General features: G+C 35.2%; 1 protein-coding gene and 1 pseudogene across 1 annotated transcript; one reads left to right on the forward strand and one right to left on the reverse strand.

The window, feature by feature from the left end:
* LOC133703587 (disease resistance protein RPV1-like) overlaps positions 1–17,316 on the forward strand; it is a 32,145-nt pseudogene extending 14,829 nt beyond the window's left edge.
* Positions 17,317–18,142: 826 nt separating this feature from the next.
* LOC133702880 (uncharacterized) lies at positions 18,143–19,533 on the reverse strand. Its single transcript, XM_062127206.1, has one exon. The coding sequence runs from the start codon at positions 19,356–19,358 to the stop codon at positions 18,288–18,290; it is 1,071 nt and encodes a 356-aa protein (XP_061983190.1). The 5' UTR covers positions 19,359–19,533; the 3' UTR covers positions 18,143–18,287.
* Positions 19,534–21,439: the final 1,906 nt, after the last annotated feature.

Raw genomic sequence — 21,439 nt, forward strand, 5'->3', positions numbered from 1 at the left:
TTTATACTTGGGTGATTTAATTAATTAACTTGAATTAGGTTCAATTTGATTAAAAGACTTTTCAAGACTGGAACTAAATATATAGAATGAAATCGAAACATTCCAACTGAAATTTAGCCAAAAAATTTAAAACAAACCGAGATTTAAAATAATATCAATATTATTTTATTTTATTTTATTTTTTAAATTGATATAAAATATTTAATGAAATCGAAACATTTCAACTAAAATTTAGTCAAAACATTTAAAAGAAACTGAGATTTAAAATAATATCAATATTATTTTATTTTATTTTATTTTTTAAATTGATATAAAATATTTCATTCATTTCAAACGAAAAGGAATGAAATTGACAACCTTCTTCGTATTTGATCCGGAGACACCATTGCAAATAGCCATGTTAGTCAAGAAAACGGCTCCGTTTCTTAAGCTATTGTTCGTCTTTTTCATCTCGCCAGGCGGGGAAGAAAAAAAGGGACGCCCCACGAAGCGTCGCAGACCGTTACTCCTGCAATAACAGTCCCATAAGCTCTTTATTATCTGGGTAACCGCATGGCATTCTCTGGCTATAGGGAGGGATTTTTTAAAAAAATAAAACAAAAAAAAAAAGAATAAGAAGGGGGATCGAAGAGCAAGAACAGAGCAAACACAGTACAGGAAGGGAAGAGAGGCAGAAGGGACGAAGATAAAAACAGAGAACAGGGAGGAACAAAGAGTAAAAAAGAAACAGAGAACATGGGGGAACGAAGGAGAAGACTAAAAAAAATACAGGGGGTGAGAAGGAACGAATGATGAGAAACAGAACCAGGGAAGGCAAACGAGCCTAACACAGAGACGAAAACGAGCAAAAGGAAAGAAACAGTCAGAGTAAAGAAAGCGAAAGGAGGCACAGAAGAAGTATTACATAAAGCATCAAAAAGTACATAGTCAACAGATGTTCTACAAGATGACACTACCTCAAGACAACTAAAAGTAACATCCAGAATCAGAGCTCTGCAGATTAATGAAAATTATCAATGAGGACATTACCATCCCCATTTGCTGTTCTCTCCAGCTGATCATCATCCCCTTGTTGCTGCTCACCATTTTCCAAGACTGTGAACTCCACAAACCCATTTGCTGTTTTCTCTTAAACAATTAAAAAACGCTCGAGTTCTCTTCCAATTTTCCGATGAACCAAGTCAACGGGAAACCTCACATACTCTTTTGACAACAGAATCCTATTACTATCACACCATGGAACCTCCATTCTTATAGAACCCCAGCTCAATAAACCTCTTGCCATCAGCACTTGTAATCCCTGCTCCCTCAACCCACACTTTATAGCCAAAGACACAAAACATTGTGCAGCTTCAATGTCCCTCCACTCCACAGCAATACTCAATGGCTCGAAACGGAACACCAGTCGGTAGCCGACCCAGTAGCTGATTCAGAGTCATGATCCTCCACGTGCCTTTTTCTTATTGGTGGGTGGTGTTGATGCTGGTTTTGGATGCGAGAGGATGGAGATCCGGCCAGAGCAGGCGCACAGCGAGGGTGGATGAGTTGGATTATGCGGGTGTCTAATGTCCCTTTTGGTAACTATAATAAAATATTTTATTTATAATATTGTGCCACATAGACTTGAAGGGTTGTCTTAAAAGTTTAGAGCAGAACCACTTATTAGATTACTGATACAGAACAGCAGCCACAGCTTAAGAGAGAAGGGAAAGGGAAACTTGCAGGTACTCTCTCTTTCTTATCTCCTGTTTACTTTGGTTCCAGCTGCTGTCTTGTTTTCTTTGTTGATGATCACTTAGATTAAACCACTGTTAGTGACTACTTGTTCATCATCTCATCTTATCATGCCACTCAAAATTATAAACTAACAAATTCACCTCCGTGGGCTTTGTAAGGATTACAAGATGTGTGCTTTGTAAATAATTAAGGCTTACATAGCCAGATGGGGATCCTTAATGACTTTCCTTTCCTGCTCCATCTGTGCTTCTAAATGCGTGGTAGCAAGTGCGGATAACATATGTACAGATATTTCTCTGAAAGGGCTTGGGGGAGTGATTGCTGGGAAATAACTTGAAAGATGTTTTCAAGAAAAAGTAGGATAACCATATATAAATACTTCAGCTAATTGCTGTGCTATCGATCTTGAATTATCGACATTCATCCTGCAACCTTTTTTTTTTTTTTTTGCTAGTCTCGAAATGGCTTCTGGGAAATATCAAGAATCCTCATTTTCACTGTTCTCTAATTGTAAATATCAAGTGTTCTTGAAGAAATAAAAGGAAAGAAAAATATTTATTCATAATCTTCTGTTACAGCAGCATGGGTATATATACATTTTCTGTTACAGCAGAAGCTATGTTTATGATCAAATCAAAGTCTATCTCTATTAACTATTATCCTAACAATTGTATGCAGGGCAACGTAACATTGCAGTAGGAGGGAAGCTCTGCAACTTGTGTTGGAGTTAAACTAAAACTCTGGAAGCTGTGTTAAGGTCTGATTCTACAATCTGAATTGCAGGAGGATTTGCAATCCGTGTTGGAGTAGGAGTTTGTTGTCCTTCTTTCAATAGTTCTTGACTTTTAGAGGTGAAGACACCCGCAAGAACTTTACCGATCACCTCTACACAGCCCTGGTTCAAGCAGGGATTCACACATTTAGAGACGATGATGAAATTGGGAGAGGAGAAAATATCAAGTCAGAGCTCCAACAGGCAATACAACAATAAAAAAATATCGATAATCATGTTCTCCAAAGCATATGATTCGTCGCGGTGGTGCCTGGATGAACTTGTAATGATCATGGAACGTAAGAGCAATACTGACTGCATAATTTTGCCGGTCTTCTATGAAGTGGATCCGTCTGAAGTCAGAAATCAAACAGGGAGCTTTGCTGCAGCATTATGGATCATGAAAAGCGCTTCAAGAAGGAGATGGAGCAAGTGAATGGGTGGAGGATTGCTTTGTAGGAAGTTGCAGATTTAGGAGGAATGGTTCTAGGAGATGGGTAAGTTGTATTTCTTGATGAAACTACACTTAACATAATAATAGAATGCTGGTTCTGAACTCTTAATTTTTTCAGGTTTGTAGTTAAGCATTGAGACGATAACTGATAATACCAGTACAATTTAGTGAAACTATAACACTCCCAACTCAGAGAACATACTAGAAAAATAAAAATAAAAGATACTTTTTTCTCATTTTTTTTCCTTGACTACCTGAAAAGGCAAAGATTTCTACATTATTCCATTTTTTGGTTTTAATTTGTGGTGATAACATAGCTACAAAAATAGCAATCAATCATTGACGCGCAGCCTGGTTTAATTTCTTTTTTCCAGGGTACTAAGATTTTTAAACTTTACGGAGAGACTACTAATTATCATACATTACATTTTTTTTTTCTGATGCAGGTATGAGGCACAGCTTGTCCAATCTATCGTGGAGAAGGTAGGAGCAACAATAAGAGTTCTTCTGCAACATAATGCACCCTTAATCTTTATAAATTTGAAGGCAGGAGCTTTCTATCAAATGTTAGAGAAAGGTCAAAAGAATCCAATGGTGTAGTTTGTCTACAGAAGCAACTTCTTTCTGATATCCTAAAGAAGACTGCTGATGAGATACATGATGTCGATGAAGGGATTATAAAGATTAAGGGTGCATTATGTTGCAAAAGAACTCTTATTGTTCTCGATGATGTAGACAAATGGTACCCATTCAATGCAATTGTTGGCATGCAAAATTGGCTTTTCCAAGGAAGTAAAATCATTGTAACAACTAGAAATAAGGCTTCAATTGTAGCTGATGGTGAGTGTGTCAAGTGCAAAGTTGAACCTCTAGATAACAAAAAATCACTTGAGCTTTTCAGTTGGCATGCCTTTGGATGCCCAGTTGAAGATTTTTTAGAGGACTCTTGGAGAATAGTATGTCATTGTAATGGACTTCCATTGGCCCTACGTGTTATTGATTCCGAATTTTCAAGTTTAAAAGTTTCTTGCAACAAGTTACGACTCTCTTGATGATGATAATCAGTCGGCATGCCTTTGGACAAGCTTGCCCGGTTGAAGATTTTTTAGAGGACTCTTGGAGAATAGTACGTCATTGTAATGGACTTCCATTGGCCCTACGTGTTATTGGTTCCTCATTGTCCAGAAAAAAGTAGAGAAGTATGGGAAAGTGCATTGCATGAAATGGAGGTGATTCCGAATTTTCAAGTTCAAAAGGTTCTTGCAACAAGTTACGATACTAGATGGATCAACTCTCTTGATGATGATTATCAGAAGAATTTATTCCTTGATATTGCTTGTTTCTTCAATTGAATGGATTACAATTATGCAGTTAGGATACTAGATGGACTCGGTATAGGTGCAAGATTTAGAATTGACAATCTCATTAATAGATGTCTGGTAGAAATTGTCACAATAAAAAATGATAAAAAGTTATGGATGCATCCACTCATAAGAGATATGAGAAGTGAAATTGCTCGTCAAGAATCACCCAAAATATGGCATCACATGGAAGCCTTTACAGTATTGAAAGGAACAAGTGGAATAGCATCTCAAATAAAAATTGCTAAGCTAAATAGAGAAAATAGTTTTTTAAATAGTATAAATATAACTTTTTTTAATTATATATATTTCAATGATAAAAAGCTATTTAGAAAAGCTAATTATATTTTAATTTATTTCATGTTAAATTAATTTTAATATAATTATATAACTAATTTAGATATTTTATATATATTATAATTATGATGTTATTAATTATATAATTAATATGAGTAATTTATAAAAGTAATTATATAAAATTTTTAGAGTTAGTATCTCAATGTATAAGTGTTTGTATGACTCAATTCTTTTATATTCTTATTTATAGTATAGTTTTAAAACCTGACTCGGTGGTCGACCCGCTATGGTGATCAGGTCACGGGTTAAATGAGTTGACCCGAGTCAATCCAAAAAAAAAAACTAACGTTATCTCAAAGCAGACAGAGCGGAGCATCACGTGTTCCCATTATTCCAAGAAATAATAAAACTTGAACGCCACCCACTTGCAGATACTCACACCCTTCATTGTTTACCTCAAATTAAAAGAGAGTTAAAATCTTCCCCCCTGCACCTCCATCACATAGGCAGATTATCTACCAAATCATAAAGACTCTTTGCGCAATTAGCCTCCTAATTACTCTACTAATTGACAGGTAGCGTAGGTGATTGTTTGATTCCACAACAGATCAAACAAAGTATGCATGAACGTGGACGACGAAACGAGAGAGAAAAGTCTGTATGGCTGTCGACTGCTATGAAAAGACATGTGTGTACAAGTAACATTAGCTTCATCTATAGCAGATTTGAAGCTAATGTTTTGAAGATTTCTAAGTTTTTTCAATTCTCATTTCTGTCTTTATTGTTAATCGTTTTGGCATTTTACAATTAAAATGCCAAAACGACATCGTTACACACACACACACACACATATATATATATATATATATATATATTAAAAAAAAAAAGGTCGAGTCTCAACTGGGTTTACCTGGATCGACCGGGTTCCAGGTCGACCTACCGGGTCAACTGGGTTTTGCCGGGCCAACTCCCAAGCGGGTTTTTGCTTAGACCAGGACCGGTCCCATGCCCGGGTCGGTTGGGTCCCAGGTCGACCCGTCGGGCCGGTCCGGGTTTCAAAACTATAATTTATAGTATTCACATGAAAGTCTACTGTTACTGTCTGACTTTGAACTGTTACTGTTCAATTTCCAACTATTATTGTTCAATTTCCAAATGTTATTGTCTGAACACTCATCAGATTTTTAACTATATCTAAAGTTCTAAAACTCCATTTTAAGTGAGATTGATCTCGTTAGAAAGCTAACACACAAGGCTACCAGTTCCTTGAAGGAAAGAGAACCCAGTTCTATTTTCAAGATAGTCAAAATTGCTCATCAGCTAATCAATCCTACTGCCCTACATAATCAGTCACGACTCAATCTTAGTTGGTAACCCATAAGTGGATTTCTACATCTCCAAATTGAGCAAGACTAGTTTTCTTGGTTAGCTCATATTCAAATCTACAATTTCTATGAAGGATCCAATCCTAATTCCCTCATCCTCCTACCTGAAATCTCACCGAAAGTCAGGAGACAAGTCTGTCCAGATTTGTCTCCCCCTTCCCTTCACACAATAGTTTCATAAACTACATACCACACAAATGAATTAACTTAATCTCAGCTAATTAACACAACCGATGTTATTAATTAACCGGAGAAAAATTAAATCTTGTTTTTCTAAATTTAAGAGAAGGGTGAGGCACAATACAAAATTTTAAAATATACAAGTTCTTTACTCCTGCATTTAAAGAAAATTCCTCCTACATTTAAAGAAAAAAAAATTGTTTTGTTTTTGCCATTTCTACAGGGAAATGTAGAAATGGCTCGTCTTGAACAAATAACTAAAATATCTATATGTTTGGCTCATGCATTGGAGTGAAGAAATGGAAAAGTAAAAGCTAAAAGTATATTTTTTAACATTTAACTCTTCATTTGACTCTCCCGTTGGAGATGCTCTACGTATCTAGTTTTGTTTACAACTAAATGTAATTGTTTTTGCAGACTCTTCCAAATTTGAAAATTCTTGATCTGCGTGGCTCGCATGACCTCATCAGAACCCCAGACTTCTCAGGATCCCCAGGCCTGGAAAAGATAATACTTGAAAACTGCATCCATTTAGTCCTGAATCTATTGGTGACTCACATTGTCTCGTGATCTTAAATATGAAGAATTGTAAAAGTCTTGTGGAACTTCCAAAAGAAATGAGTAGATTGAATTCACTTGAGAGCTTGTTTTGTGTGGTTGCTCAAAACTTGAGAGCTTGAATATGGATTTAGAGCATCATCAGCGACGCAGGTTGCATCACATTGATAGAATTGTTGCAAGCACATCTTACATTACATCTCTTCCATTGAAGCTATTCTTTCCCTCCAGGTTTTCAGAAATGAAAAATTCCAGATTTACCTCGTTTACATTGCCATACTCTTTGACGACACTAAATTTTAGTAGAACTCCAATTTATTTTCTTCCACCAAGCATTAAGGACATTGGTACACTCAATTACCTTTCATTAGCGGAATGCAAAATGCTTCAAACGCTCCTAGAGCTTCCATCCAATTTGGTTGGGTTAGACGTGTCCTATTGTTATTCGCTGCAAAGAATTGCAAATCTGATCCCTTTTACCATAGCTCGTGATTGTGATCAATTAGTTCACATCCAAGATTTGATTAAGCTAGAATTAATCCAAAAGGTTGACTCACACTTGTTGAGAATAAAGGAAATGGTCAGTTTTCAAATGCAGACATGGAGATTTCAGGTCCTCCCTCGCCCATTTTACTGTATTTCAACTCTACATTTTTGTACTTCTTCGATATTTAGAAAATTTTCCCTTTGCTCATTTTGTAATTTCTGCTTTGATGGAACAGATAGAACTTCAGGGCAACAGATTCAATGTTGTCCTTGAATATGATGAAAATGAGATGTTGGCGTTTTATGAGGAGGAAGGGCTCATTCAGAAAGAGTTTGAAGAGCACGTGTCATTCAAAATATCCTTACCTGCTACACACCGGATATGTGGCTTTAATCTATTCACATGGTTTTCTGCTACGCCAGTATCCAATCCGTATCTTCATGTTTATCTTGAAATCAGGAACAATACCAAGGGTAGAGTCTGGGTTTTTTACCCCTCGATTTTTCCGATGGGCTTCACATGTCTAGCCTACCACACACCATCGAATGAATATTGGAGCAATCTTATGGAATATGAATCCCAGTGGGGCTTTGTGGCCACGTGATTAGCTGTAGCTAGATTATTTACATGAACTGTATTACTAGCAGGGCAAAGTTTTTTCAATGTAAAAAAGATGTTAAGGTGATGTTGGTGTTTTTTAAAAAAACAAATAATCAAAGACTCATTTTATTAACTTGATTTAGTTCAATATTTAATTTAATAATATAATTAAAAAAAATAGACAATTACAGTAAACAAATTAAACTACGAAAAAAATTTGCAATGATTAACTAAAATTTTTTTTGCCAATATTATAGAAATATATCATCCTAGTATTTGATAACGAGGTAAAAACATCAAATGAGAATGCAACAACCTTAAAAAAAATATATGAAACTCAATTCTAAACAATCAAATGTTAAAAGATAAAATTGAAAAAAAATCAAATTAAAAAAAAACAAAAAAAATGATCTAAATCCACCCAAGTCAGCTTGCTAAATACACAACCTGATCTTGAGATCAAGATAACCTTGTAGGGAAAAAAAACAACAACAAAGCTCAAATCTCTTATAATCCAATGTTGAAGGGCAAAACAACGGAAAAATAAAAAGACTTGTGTTAACTCACTAACACTACGACTCAAGACATGAGATTAAAATAAACCTAAAAAAAGAAAAAAAATCATGAAATTCAACCATCAACCAACCCAATGTTGAAAGATGATTTTTTTAGGAAAAAAAAATTCAGTTTTAAAAAAGAACCTAAAAATAAAATAAAGTCAACTCGAGCTAATCTTCAAAACTTGTGGTCCAAATTATGAAATTGTAACTAACATCATAAAAGATAAACCTATAAAAATAACGAAATTAAATCCCCAATCAATAAAATGTTGAGGGATAGAATTGAAAAATTAATTAACCAAAAAATAACGAGAAACAAAACAAATAGCAATCAGAAAAATAAGGACCAAATTGTACTAAAAAATAAAATAAAATGTTGATGGATAAAATTAAAAAAAATCAATTAAAAAATGATAAAAAAAATAACAATAAAAAAATAAAAAATAAATTTAATATAGATATGAAATTTACATTGACATTGCAAGATCTTATGGAATATAAATCCTAGTGGTGCTTTCCACGTTTGAAAAAAAATCAAATCTAAGAAAACAACAGAAAAACAAAAGACATGTGTTAACCAATTAACATTACGACTCAAGACATGAGGTTGAAATAACTTCAAAAATAAAATTATAAAATTCAACCCCTAACCAACTCAATGTCGAAAATGATTTTAAAAAAAAATATTAGATTTTAAAAATGATCTAAAAAATAAAGTCGAACTAATCTTCAGTACTTGTGACCCGGATCATGAGATTGTAACTAACTTCATTGAAAGTAAACCCACAAAAATAACGAAATCAAATCCTCAATCAATAAAATATTGAGGGATGGAATTGAATAAATAATCAATAAAAAATAGTGAGAAACAAAGCAAATAGTAATTAGAAAAATAATGATCAAATTTTACATAAAAATAAAATAAAATAAAATAAAATATTGATGGATAAAATTAAAAAATAAAATCAATTATAAAAATAAAAAAAATAACAATCAAATTTTCATTGACATTGCAAAATTTTTATATCAAGCAAAACAAACTACCAAATCAAATCATAAATAAAATCAATGCAAATGCGTCAAATTGAAAAAGAAAGTCGGGAGACCAAAATAAAAAAGGGTACATAAACTTTTTCAGTAACCATGCAAATCAGTCCTTGATTTTAAAAAAAGAGGGACTTAGCATTTGTTTAAGATTCATATTTGATCGTTAAGCTCTAATTATTGTAAATTAATTGAATTGAATTTGTTTTGCAAAACCAAGAATTAACCAAGAGATGCAACATTTTCTCAACACCACGAGATCCCCATACGCACGCATGAAAAGCAAAACACCAAGATCAATCACAAATTTTGTAGGACCAAATTAGAAGACAAAGAAATTGAGGGTCAAAGTGTAAAAAATTCCAAGGAGTAAAAAAAGAAGAAGAAGATGTTGGGTCATTCAAGCAATCAAACACACACAAATTTACGTGGTTCGGCAACTTGCCTACTCCACGGAGCTACTGGTTTGTATTAATCAAGCTTAGAAACAATACAAACAACAAAACAAGGAGGAGGAGAAAATTCTTCTCAACTCAACTCAACTCTCCCTAGCTCTCTCTCTGTGTTTCTCTCTTGTTCTCAATCTGTTCTCTCTTCTACGTCTCACATATCAGCTCTCAATAGCACCCTCTATTTATAGCTGATATGGGAGACAATCTTCTTTATGTAGTCAATTATGGTGGCCACCGTTTTCTTTGTTTAGGCACCCACCATTGACTCTTACCATGCAGCCATGTTTGACAGCAGTCATGCTTGACATGGCTGCCACCACCACCAGATTGTGTCCACACTTAACAATCTCCCACTTGGACACAAATGGTGCTAGATCTGTCTTTTAATTTCTGAGACCAACTGAAGCTTTACACAGCTTCAGTTTATCAAGAGTAACTCCTTTGGTTAACATGTCAGCTGGATTCTTGCTTCCGCAGATCTTTTCTAGCATTAGTTGCTCATCGTCTAGCAATTGTCGGATGAAGTGATATTTGATCTGAATATGCTTCGTCCTGGAGTGAAATGCTGGATTCTTGGCAAGGAAGATTGCACTCTGACTGTCGCTGTACAAAGTACCCTTTTCCTTCATCTTGCCCAATTCTTTCAGAAAACTCTGCAGCCATACGATCTCTTTTGCAGATTCTGAGACTGCAACATATTCAGCTTCTGTTGTTGAAAGAGCGACGATCTTTTGCAAGGTAGAACTCCAGGAAACAGCAGTCCCTCCTAGAGTATATACATATCCTATAGTGCTCTTTCTGCTATCAACATCTCCTGCTAGATCAGCGTCTACAAAACCTTCAAGTTTCAAACCACCAGCTGTGAAAGCAAGACATGTCTCTGATGAACCTTTTAAGTATCTCATGATCCATTTCACCGCCTCCCAATGTTGCTTTCCAGGATTGCTCATATATCGGCTTACAACTCCCACTGCATGGGCAATGTCTGGTCTGGTACAGACCATAGCATACATCAAAGAGCCGATAGCTGAGGCGTATGGAATCTTATCCATGTATCCACTTTCTAGCTCAGTTTTTGGTGACTGGTCTTTGCTGAGCTTGAAATGATTCCCCAGAGGTGTACTTACTGGTTTAGCATTATCCATACTAAACCTGCTGAGAACCTTCTTGACATACTCTGTTTGTGAAAGCTTTAGTATGCCTTTGTCTTGATCTCTGATGATTCTCATGCCAAGTATTTGTTTAGCAGCTCCCAGATCCTTCATTTCAAACTGTTTTGACAATTGTTGTTTCAGCTTGTCAATCTCCTCAATGTTGGATCCTGCAATCAACATATCATCCACATATAATAGTAGAATGATGTAGGAGTTGTCAAAATGTTTGACATAGCAACAGTGATCAGCCTGGCATCTTGTGTATCCCGAACTACACATGAAGTTGTCAAACTTCTTGTACCACTGTCTTGGAGCTTGCTTCAAACCGTATAGGCTTTTCTTTAGCTTGCAGACTTGGTTCTCCTTTCCTGGTATTTCAAACCCCTCTGGTTGTTGCATGTAAATGTCTTCCTCCAATTCTCCATGAAGAAAAGCTGTTTTTACATCTAATTGTTCAAGATGTAAATTCTCTGCCGCTACTATCCCCAGAACAACTCTGATTGTTGTGAGTTTCACAACTGGAGAAAATATCTCAGAGTAGTCAATCCCTTTCTTTTGTTGAAACCCTTTTACAACAAGTCTTGCCTTGAACCGTTTGCTTCCGTCATGCTCAGTCTTTACTCTGTAGACCCACTTGTTTTGCAAAGCCTTCTTTCCTTCAGGTAGTGTGGTCAGCTCCCAGGTCTTGTTCTTCAACAACGAACTCATCTCATCCTTCATGGCTAACTCCCACTTGCTTGAGTTTCCATCTTGTAAGGATTCTTCATAACTTAGCGGCTCACCACCATCTGTCAATAAAATATAATTCAGTAGAAGTGTGAACCGTTGTGGGGGCTTTATAGTCCTTGAAGACCTGCGAACATAAACAATTGGTTCACTTGGCTCTGCATCGTCTTGTGTAGTGGTGGATACAGATGTGCTTGAATCTTCTTGTAAAGACTCTTGAGTTTTATTCTGCTCAGTAACATCAGGAAGCCCTTCTAATCTGATGAATTCAGATTTTTGTGGACTTGTATCTGAATCAGTCATATCTGTTTCTGCACTTGATCTGTCTTTGTACAAAACTTTCTCATTGAAGATCACGTTCCTGCTTCTGATAATCTTTCTGTTCTGATCATCCCAGAACCGAAATCCAAATTCTTCATCTCCATAGCCAATGAAGAAACATTTCTTGGATTTGGCATCTAGCTTGTTGCGAGCATCAGAATCTATATGCACATAGGAAACACACCCAAAGACCTTTAAATGAGAGAGTTGTACCTCTTTTCCTCTCCATACTTCCTCGGGCAATCTGAACTCCAAAGGAACTGATGGTCCACGGTTGATCAAGTAAACTGCAGTATGAACTGCGTCAGCCCAGAATGTTTGAGGTAGCCCTGAATGCAACCTCATGCTTCTAGCTCGTTCATTGATGGTCCGGTTCATTCTTTCAGCAATGCCATTCTGTTGTGGTGTGCCTGGAATGGTCTTTTCCATTCTGATACCATTAACAGCACAATACTCCTTGAAACCTCCATCAATGTATTCTCCTCCATTATCATATCTTAAGCATTTCAACTTCAAACCTGATTCATTTTCAACCATAGCCTTCCACTTCTTGAATGTTTCGAACACATCAGATTTATTTTTCAGAAAGTAGACCCATACCTTTCTGCTGAAATCATCAATGAAAGTTACGTAATACCAAGAACCTCTAAGAGATGCCACTGGAGAAGGTCCCCATAAATCTGTGTGCACCAGTTCTAGCTTTCTTGGTCTTAAGGCCCTGCCAACCTTTAAGAAACTGAGCTTTTTCTGTTTTCCAAGAACACAGCTTTCACAAATGTCTAGATCAACATTTTTAAGCTCTGGCAGTTTTCCCTTCGACTGAAGTATCTTCATCCCCTTTTGACTCATATGGCCGAGTCTACAGTGCCATAGCTGCGCTTGATTTTCTACTTCAGTAGAGGCAATAATATCTTCAAATCTTGTGGTCATATACAGGGTGCCGGTTTTCTTTCCACGAGCCAAAACCATTGCTCCCTTTGATACCTTCCACATACCTCCAGAAAAGAGGATTGAATGACCACTCTCATCAAGTTGTCCGACTGAGATCAACTTCTTCTTTAGTCCAGGAACATGCCTTACATTTTGCAAGTTCCATGTAGATCCATTCATTGTCTTGATCTGCACTTCTCCTATACCCACAATCTTCATTGGTTGTCCATCGGCCAGATAGACTACACCGTGATCTCCAGCAACATAGTTTTGCATCATCTCATGTGTGGTGTACAGTGGAATGAAGCACCAGAATCAAGAATCCAATCATCAATCGGACTTTGTACAGCAAGAATCAAAGCGTCTTGCACCTCATCTGTGGTAGCGTTTGCAGAGTCAACTTCAGGTTTTTTCAGTTTTGTGCAATTCCTCATGAAATGACCAGGTTTGCCACAATTCCAACATTCAGCCTGCTTTCTGGGTCCGGACTTGCTTTTACTTCTGTATCTTGATTTGGATCTGCCTCTGGATAAGCCTCTATCCTGTCTCCTCCCTCGAGTGTTAATGTTGAGAGCTGATCCTGAACTTGAACTTTCACCTGAGTCTTTCCTTCGCACTTCTTCAGCTAAAATCAAGTCTCGGATGTCATCATATTTCAGTTTGGATTTTCCAGCTGAATTGCTCACGGCTGTCCTCATACCTTCCCAACTGCTTGGAAGTGAAGCTAGCAAAATGAGTGCACGGATCTCATCATCAAACTCAATCTCTACAGATGACAATTGATTTGTGATGGTATTAAAGTTGTTGAGATGTTGTGTGACGGAGGTGCCTTCTGTCATTTTCAAGTTGAACAACTTCTTCATCAAGTGCACTTTATTGTTTGCCGAGGGCTTTTCATACATCCCAGACAAGGCTTCCATTAGTCTTGCAGTGGATCTTTCTTTCGTAACATTTTGAGCAACTCTTCTTGATAAGGATAGCCGGATAATACCCAAAACTTGTCTATCAAGAAGCAACCAATCTTCTTCTGACATATTCTCCGGTTTGCTCCCCAAGAGAGGAAGATGAAGTTTCTTCCCATATAAATAGTCTTCAATTTGCATTTTCCAATATCCAAAATCTGATCCATCAAATTTTTCAATTCCCGCAGCCTTTATTTCATCTGCCATTTTGACTGTATCTCTGATTTGAATTTGTCAAATCTGACCTTTCAGATGTGTCCGGAACGGCCAAAAATATTGGAAACGACACTGAGATCACCCCAATCGGACTTCAGATGGCTCAGATCTTAACAGTCAAAGTTTTGGATCAACGGACGGTGCAGATGAAGCCGCGTGTCAGGCCAGAATAGTGTCTGCGAAGCACTGGATCAAAACCCACTTGTGATGACGTGGCAAGATGACGTGGCATCCACGTAGACCACCCGGGACCCACTTTGCTGACGTGGCAAATACACGCGCGCTTCTTTGCTGGCGTGGCGATGTCTGACGTGGCTACTAACTGGGTGGATGACGTGGCAGTTGACTGCTGAGGTGCCAGGTGACTGTACGGTTTGCTGGCGTGGCGGGTCAACCCGGTTCAGATGCAGGTATCCGGGTAGAGACGACGCGTGGAGAGCGTGCTACGCGTGGGAGCGCGTAGGCAGTGGCTTCGTCGGCGCGTGCGGGCATGCAGGAAGTCGGTTCTTCGCCGGGTTTTCACCAGTGAATTCGTCTCCTCTTGCTCTACACGATGGTATGTTCAAAAACACGTTTTGAGAACTTTGATTTTTGAGTTTGGATCAAACACCCTCTTTTTCAAGAACAAGCTCTGATACCAGTTGTTGGGTCATTCAAGCAATCAAACACACATAAATTTACGTGGTTCGGCAACTTGCCTACTCCACGGAGCTACTGGTTTGTATTAATCAAGCTTAGAAACAATACAAACAACAAAACAAGGAGGAAGAGAAAATTCTTCTCAACTCAACTCAACTCTCCCTAGCTCTCTCTCTGTGTTTCTCTCTTGTTCTCAATCTGTTCTCTCTTCTACGTCTCACATATCAGCTCTCAATAGTACCCTCTATTTATAGCTGATATGGGAGACAATCTTCTTTATGTAGTCAATTATGGTGGCCACCGTTTTCTTTGTTTAGGCACCCACCATTGACTCTTACCATGCAGCCATGTTTGACAGCAGTCATGCTTGACATGGCTGCCACCACCACCAGATTGTATCCACACTTAACAGAAGATGCATTGCTTTTAGAGTGTTTATAATTATAATTATAAAAGGTGTAGCAGCTGAAGGGCAATGACAAACTCATATGACAGAAACTTGAGGGCTTCGCTTCCAGTCTTACATTTCTTGCATTTATCAGTGAAGGCCACAAAACAATCAGAAAGCAACTGGTATTTAGTAGCTGGTTCTGAAGGTGAATCCACACGATCATTAATTTGAGCTTGGTGAGCCACACTCACGAAGAAGCATGGCCATGCTACTAAGAAATTGGCCAAGAAAGAATTTAAGGAAGAGAAATTATACGTGTATTCTTCGAATCCGACATGGCATCTGACCTAGGTGAAGGGCTCGGGTTATTAGGCCAACGGATTAGCCCGAGTCTATTATAATGGTTTGATCTAACTAGTTACTTGAACTTGGTTTGATCAATGTAAAAATCAAGGTTAGACTCTGAATAATTAATTTGTCAAGTTTCGAGCTAATTATAACTTTCATGTTTATTTGTCCCCTCCTACCTCCTACCTCCTAAAGAAGTTGACTCCCACCTTCATTATATAAAGAAAGGGATGGGAAGAAGAACCTTAAAGTAAAAATAAAAAAGACAAGAAGGCATGAAGCATCCATTACTTACAATTCAAAAGGCAATTAAAAAATTTATTGGGATGTAGTTCAATTAATCACCTTTTAGGTTTGTTTTTCAAGTTATCAGTCCCACAAATCTTAAAATCATTAGATATTTATATAATTATTAACTTTAAAATCTTGAATAATTAGTCGAAACATGTATAAATTAATCTAGATATTCACTAAAAATTTATATAATCTTTAACTTCAAGATAAACTACAAAAATTAGACTCTCATCTTTATTATATAAAGACAAGGACTGGAAGAAGAACCTTGAAGAAAAAAAGAAAAAAATAATGAAAACATGGCATGAAGCATCCACTACTTACAATTCAAAAGGCAATTAGGAAAAACAATGCTCAAAAAGCTAAATTCATATTACAATATGGGTCCATCGTTCGTTCATCTCTAGTTTACTTCTGATATTAATTTTTTGCAGCTCTCTCGACAATTTCTCCAGGACCAGTCCCCTCACAATATTGAAAGCTCACAAACTTATAATTAAACTAAAGTTAGTTTACAATTTTAATAATTGATCTTCTTTTAGTCTTAATGGTAAATGTCTAGCTGTTGCTCTTCAAAACTCATAAGCTCTCAACATTCAAACATGTTTATTTTCAAGAAATCATTTCTAACCGCCATTCTTTTTAGAACTCAAACCTTCAATAATAATAATTTAAGAAATAAACTCCCTTGTTAATCATATTAAAACTTCTTGGCAAAAAATATTTGGAATGGATATAGATTCATAGGTAATTAAGAGAAAATTTTACTACACTTAGCTTTTATTAGGGAAAAACATTTCTGATTCGGATCTAATTACTTATATTTTTTAATTTATATATAAATATATAATTGTTTAAGAATTTTTGAGCTGACAAACTTTTTCCCGGTTTAAAAGTAGTCGTTGAAATGTAGATCGTTCATGTTATACATAAAAATAAAAGGAGCTTTCACTAAAATTATTGTATCTATTATATAATAATAAAATATTAATATTTTTTTATTAATATTAATGTTTGGATTAATTTATATACATCTCGATTAATCTTATAAATTTTAAAATTAATAAATATATAAATCTTAATTGCTAATTATAAATATTTAATATGCAAGAGCATGGGCAATATTTATGAATGCTTATTGCAATATTCAAACAAATTGACAAAGATTTATTCCGAATAATTTTTTAGGCACAAGTGAGAATATGCTTGGGAAATATGTTTCTGTCTTGGTCCCAGCTCTTCTTTCACTCATCCCATCAGAACATGACACCTGTGCTGTTCTTCTCAATGAAGGCAGGCCCAATGTACAGAGCAGGCAGGAGATAATAATGAAAAGCACAGACTCATGCTATGATGTGGCCATGGCATGCATGCTAGCAAGAAGCAAAACGATGCATGCTTCCTCCTCCATACTGATAAGTGATAAGACAACAAAGGTTGGTTTTTGAACCACGAGATAGTAAAGCCTGTTGTTTTTGTAAAATTGTACTTGGATTTTAAAAAAAAAATCATACACTCAAATTTTTTTTAAATGATTTTGTGTTTTTTAATCATACACTTAAATTTAAAATTGTACTTGCATTTCTGAACACGTCCGAATGCATTCCTAAAGACATCCTAAGAGTATCTCTGATGTGCTAAATAAAAAACTAAAAATTAAAAAAAAATATATGAGTAATTTAACTTTTCAATGCTTGTTTTACATATTTCAAAAGGAATGTTAAATAAAAATCTTTTATAAAATTATTATTTCTATATATTTTCTAAAAAAATTACAACTTTACATTAACATTATTTATTGTAATAATATTTTTTTACCAGTTTTTTCTCTTTGATTTTTTTTAAATCTATGTTTTTTTAATTTATTTTTTTACAAGACTATCCTATCTTATAATTTATATCATATAATATATGTCATAGGTGTGACAAGTTTAAACAAAAATAAATTTTTTACTGGGTTAAAAGACAATTATCTACATTATTTCTAAACTGTAAAGTCAAAAGGTAGATTATAAAATAATTATTTATTAAATTTATTAAAATATTATTTACTTTTCTAAATAATTTTTTATTATGGGAGCTGCATATAAATAAATAAATAAATATTTTTATATCACAATTTAACTCTTCTAAGTAAAGTCTCGCCTTACAAATGCTCTAACAAGACAAACAATACCCACACACGAAAAGTGAACAAACTTTCAAAGTTAGTAACTTTTTAATTAACTAATTGCATCTGGTAACAAAACAAAAAAAACTAATTGTATATGTGAATTGGTGAGAAAAATAAATTCTTTGTTTATACAAGGAAAAATACAGAGATTACACTGAAAAGTACATCTAAATCAAACTTAATATTGCTATTAATTAATACTTTACAAAAAAAAAATATAATTAGAGGGTCAATTAATTACAAACTCTAATAAACTTTTTTTGTGAAGAGGCTACGTAAATTGAAAAGATTACCACCATTTCCAACATTAGTAGTGCTACTACCACCACAATCACCGCCAGCGTTTTTGGTTGCGCCACCGTCACTGCCGTCGGCACCGCGGACACCGCTCCTGCAACTCAAATGATTTCTATACCCGATACAAACGGGGACATTTATATTCAAAACCTTTGCTCTAGCACCATTAGTGCTGCCATTGACATTGGCCGTATTTTTACTGCGGCGAGGCTCGGTAACTTCTTTTTTACTGCTCGATTTCTCACCATTCCGAACCACAGGCTCAGGGAAGCTACTCTTCGTGCCCGAACCACCTCCACGTCGAACCTGCCACACTGGGCTGCTCCGACTCAAATGGACTCCGGGTCGACCCGGGCTACTTGGCCATGACTTTCTTGATTTGGATTCCCCTGCCGAATTACTCCTCGAACAAGGGGCACTACTTACCTTCCGGGTTCCGGGAGCCCCGGGAAACAACTTGGGTCGGGTCACACTGTTCCCTTCGGATCTACTACGTGAAAATGGCCATATGTTGATATTCAACTCAGCTGAACTCGCTCCATTTTGACTCCTTTTCTCTCTCTTTTTGTCCTTCTCCTTGTCCTTGTCTTTCTCTTCTTGTTTCTTGGCAGCTGTTGAAGTTTTCTTGTCACCTTTCTTGAATATTATATCTTTCCATCTCTTGGAACTGCTTGTTGGCTCCATGGTTATGCTTGCTGGCGAGATTTCGGGTTCAGGGTCAGGTTGGGAGCTGGGAGGTTCGGGTTCGGTTGAGTCAGGATCAGGATCAGGCGGGTGGTTGCTGTTGTTGTTGCTGTTGTTGTTGGGGTGGTGGAGGAGGTAGAGAGGGAGGAGGACACCATCAACAAAGAGTTCGTCAGCTGTAACAAGATTTGGTTGAGGGAAAGATGGGTTTTGGACCATCCAGAACTCGAATTCGGGTGGTGAGTTTGAATCACTGCTTGCTCTCCTTCTTCTACTGCTGCATGGAGAGAGGATTACTTGAGGTTCTTTAATGGATATTCTTTGTGGGCTATCCATATTGTTGGATAATGAAAGGGAGAGAGGGGAGGTTTGTTTTTGAGAGGAGAGGAAGTGTGGGGGAAGTTTCTCTGTTTTCTGGGGACTGAGCTTGGTTCAGAGTTCAGTTCAGCTTGACCCTACAAGAGCTATAAACAAAGGAGAAATGAGTTAATAAAAATGAAGAGATAGGAGGGCTTGGAGGTTGGGTCCATTATATATGCAACCATGTAATAAGAAATTATATATGCAACCTTTAGTTTCTGCAGGAACACCTGCATAGTATATTCTCAGTGTTATTAAACTTAGCTGGGAAGACTTGAGGTAATGTTTGTTTGTGTGTTTATAAAGTATTTTTGAAAAAAAATATTTTTTTTTATTTTTTTACTTTAATTTAATATTTTTTGATATTTTTATATTATTTTGATGTGTTGATGTTAAAAATAATTTTTAAAAAATAAAAAAATATATTACTTTGATATATTTCTGAACGAAAAACACTTTAAAAAGCAATCATTATTATATTTTTATTGAGGCTTAATCAAATTTAAATTTCAAATAGCTTAGATAGGAGTTGACATTGGTTAATTTTGAGAGACTTAGCAAATCAATCTATAATCTAATTATTTAGTAAAAATATAATAAAAATAAAGGTTAAATTTTTAAAAAAAATTAAAAAAATTATTTTAACTTTTAATTTTTTTTATTGAAACAATATTGCTTTTAATTAACTTGAATTTACCTGAGTTAATTCATTTAATCCATAACTTTAGCTTATTTACATCAGTTCTAAGAAATGAATAAAAACCATAGTACTATGATTGTGAGGTTCAAATTTTAGATTCAATGATAAGATAATTCCGGTACCATAGTTTTCATATACTTGCCTTCATATCTCCCAATCATATCTTCATCAAACCATTTATATACATGGATTGATGTATATCATGAAAATTTATTACAAGATCATTTTCTTAATTTGAATTCTGAGCATGTGGCTCAATCAAATCTACTTGCCTTCCTAGTAAGAGATTATTTAGTTAATAATTAAGGATATTGCTTATATCTAGCTAGCCATTTGTGTGTGCGTTGAGTTAGTTAACACTTTCTGTCTAAATCAAGACACTGTAGATGTCATGAGAGGTCATAATTATCATCATATGCTCCTTTTATTTTCTACTGTGTTTTTGGCTTGGTATTGTCATTTTCTCAAGAAATAGCACTTGCAAAGCTGTGCAGTAACGGGATGTTGTGCTCCATTTGAGAATTTTATTTTAGTATAAATATATTTGACAGAAATAATTAAATTTGTTAGGGAATAATATAAACTATATTTTAAAATTTTATCTAACAGTTTAAGCTATTAAATTAAAATAGTTCTTTGACATAGTATCAGAACCTTAATGACTAAGCTGTCATGAGTTCGAATCTCACTATCCCTATTTATTTGATAAAAATTAAACACAAGATAATATGAATTTTAAGTTTAAATGACTTTCATTTGAGGGGATGTGTTAGAAAATAATATAAATAATATCTTAGAACATTACCTAATAGTTTAAGGTATTGGGTTGAGATGGTTCTTTGAAAAAAATAAATAACATATATCTATCTTTTTAATAATAAAAATTTACTTAAAAATTATTATAAAAATAAATTTATTTTATACATGTATTTTTGTCTCTCTAATTAAATGTATATTTATCTCTTTTATATTTTTATTTTCTCTACCTTGAGACACCAACTACATAAAACTTTAGTATATATTAAACTATAAGCTCATTAGCGTTTCTTTATAAATATATGTTCTTGAATTAAATACACACGATGTCTTATTTTTTATGTTTTAAAACAATAAAAATTCACTAAATTTTTTTTTTGTATATAGTTTTTTTTTATCCTGAAAACTAACCAAAAACAGCATAAATATGGGTCGATAGCTCATTAAATACTTGAATCTTGAAACTTTTGATGATCATTATTATGATTATATGCTATGAAAAAAGAGATCAATTAGGGGAATAATAATTAAACTGATTATAATATGGAAGAGGGCCATTCTAATTTAAGAGTGATGTCAAGTCATTGTAAGTGGTAGGGAT

Source organism: Populus nigra, chromosome 9 (assembly GCF_951802175.1).
Source record: "Populus nigra chromosome 9, ddPopNigr1.1, whole genome shotgun sequence".
Classification (NCBI taxonomy): Eukaryota; Viridiplantae; Streptophyta; class Magnoliopsida; order Malpighiales; family Salicaceae; genus Populus; species Populus nigra.

Excerpts from the sequence above, each read along its gene's own strand:
- LOC133702880 (XM_062127206.1), bottom strand. The coding sequence starts at position 19,358 with ATGGATAGCCCACAAAGAATATCCATTAAAGAACCTCAAGTAATCCTC.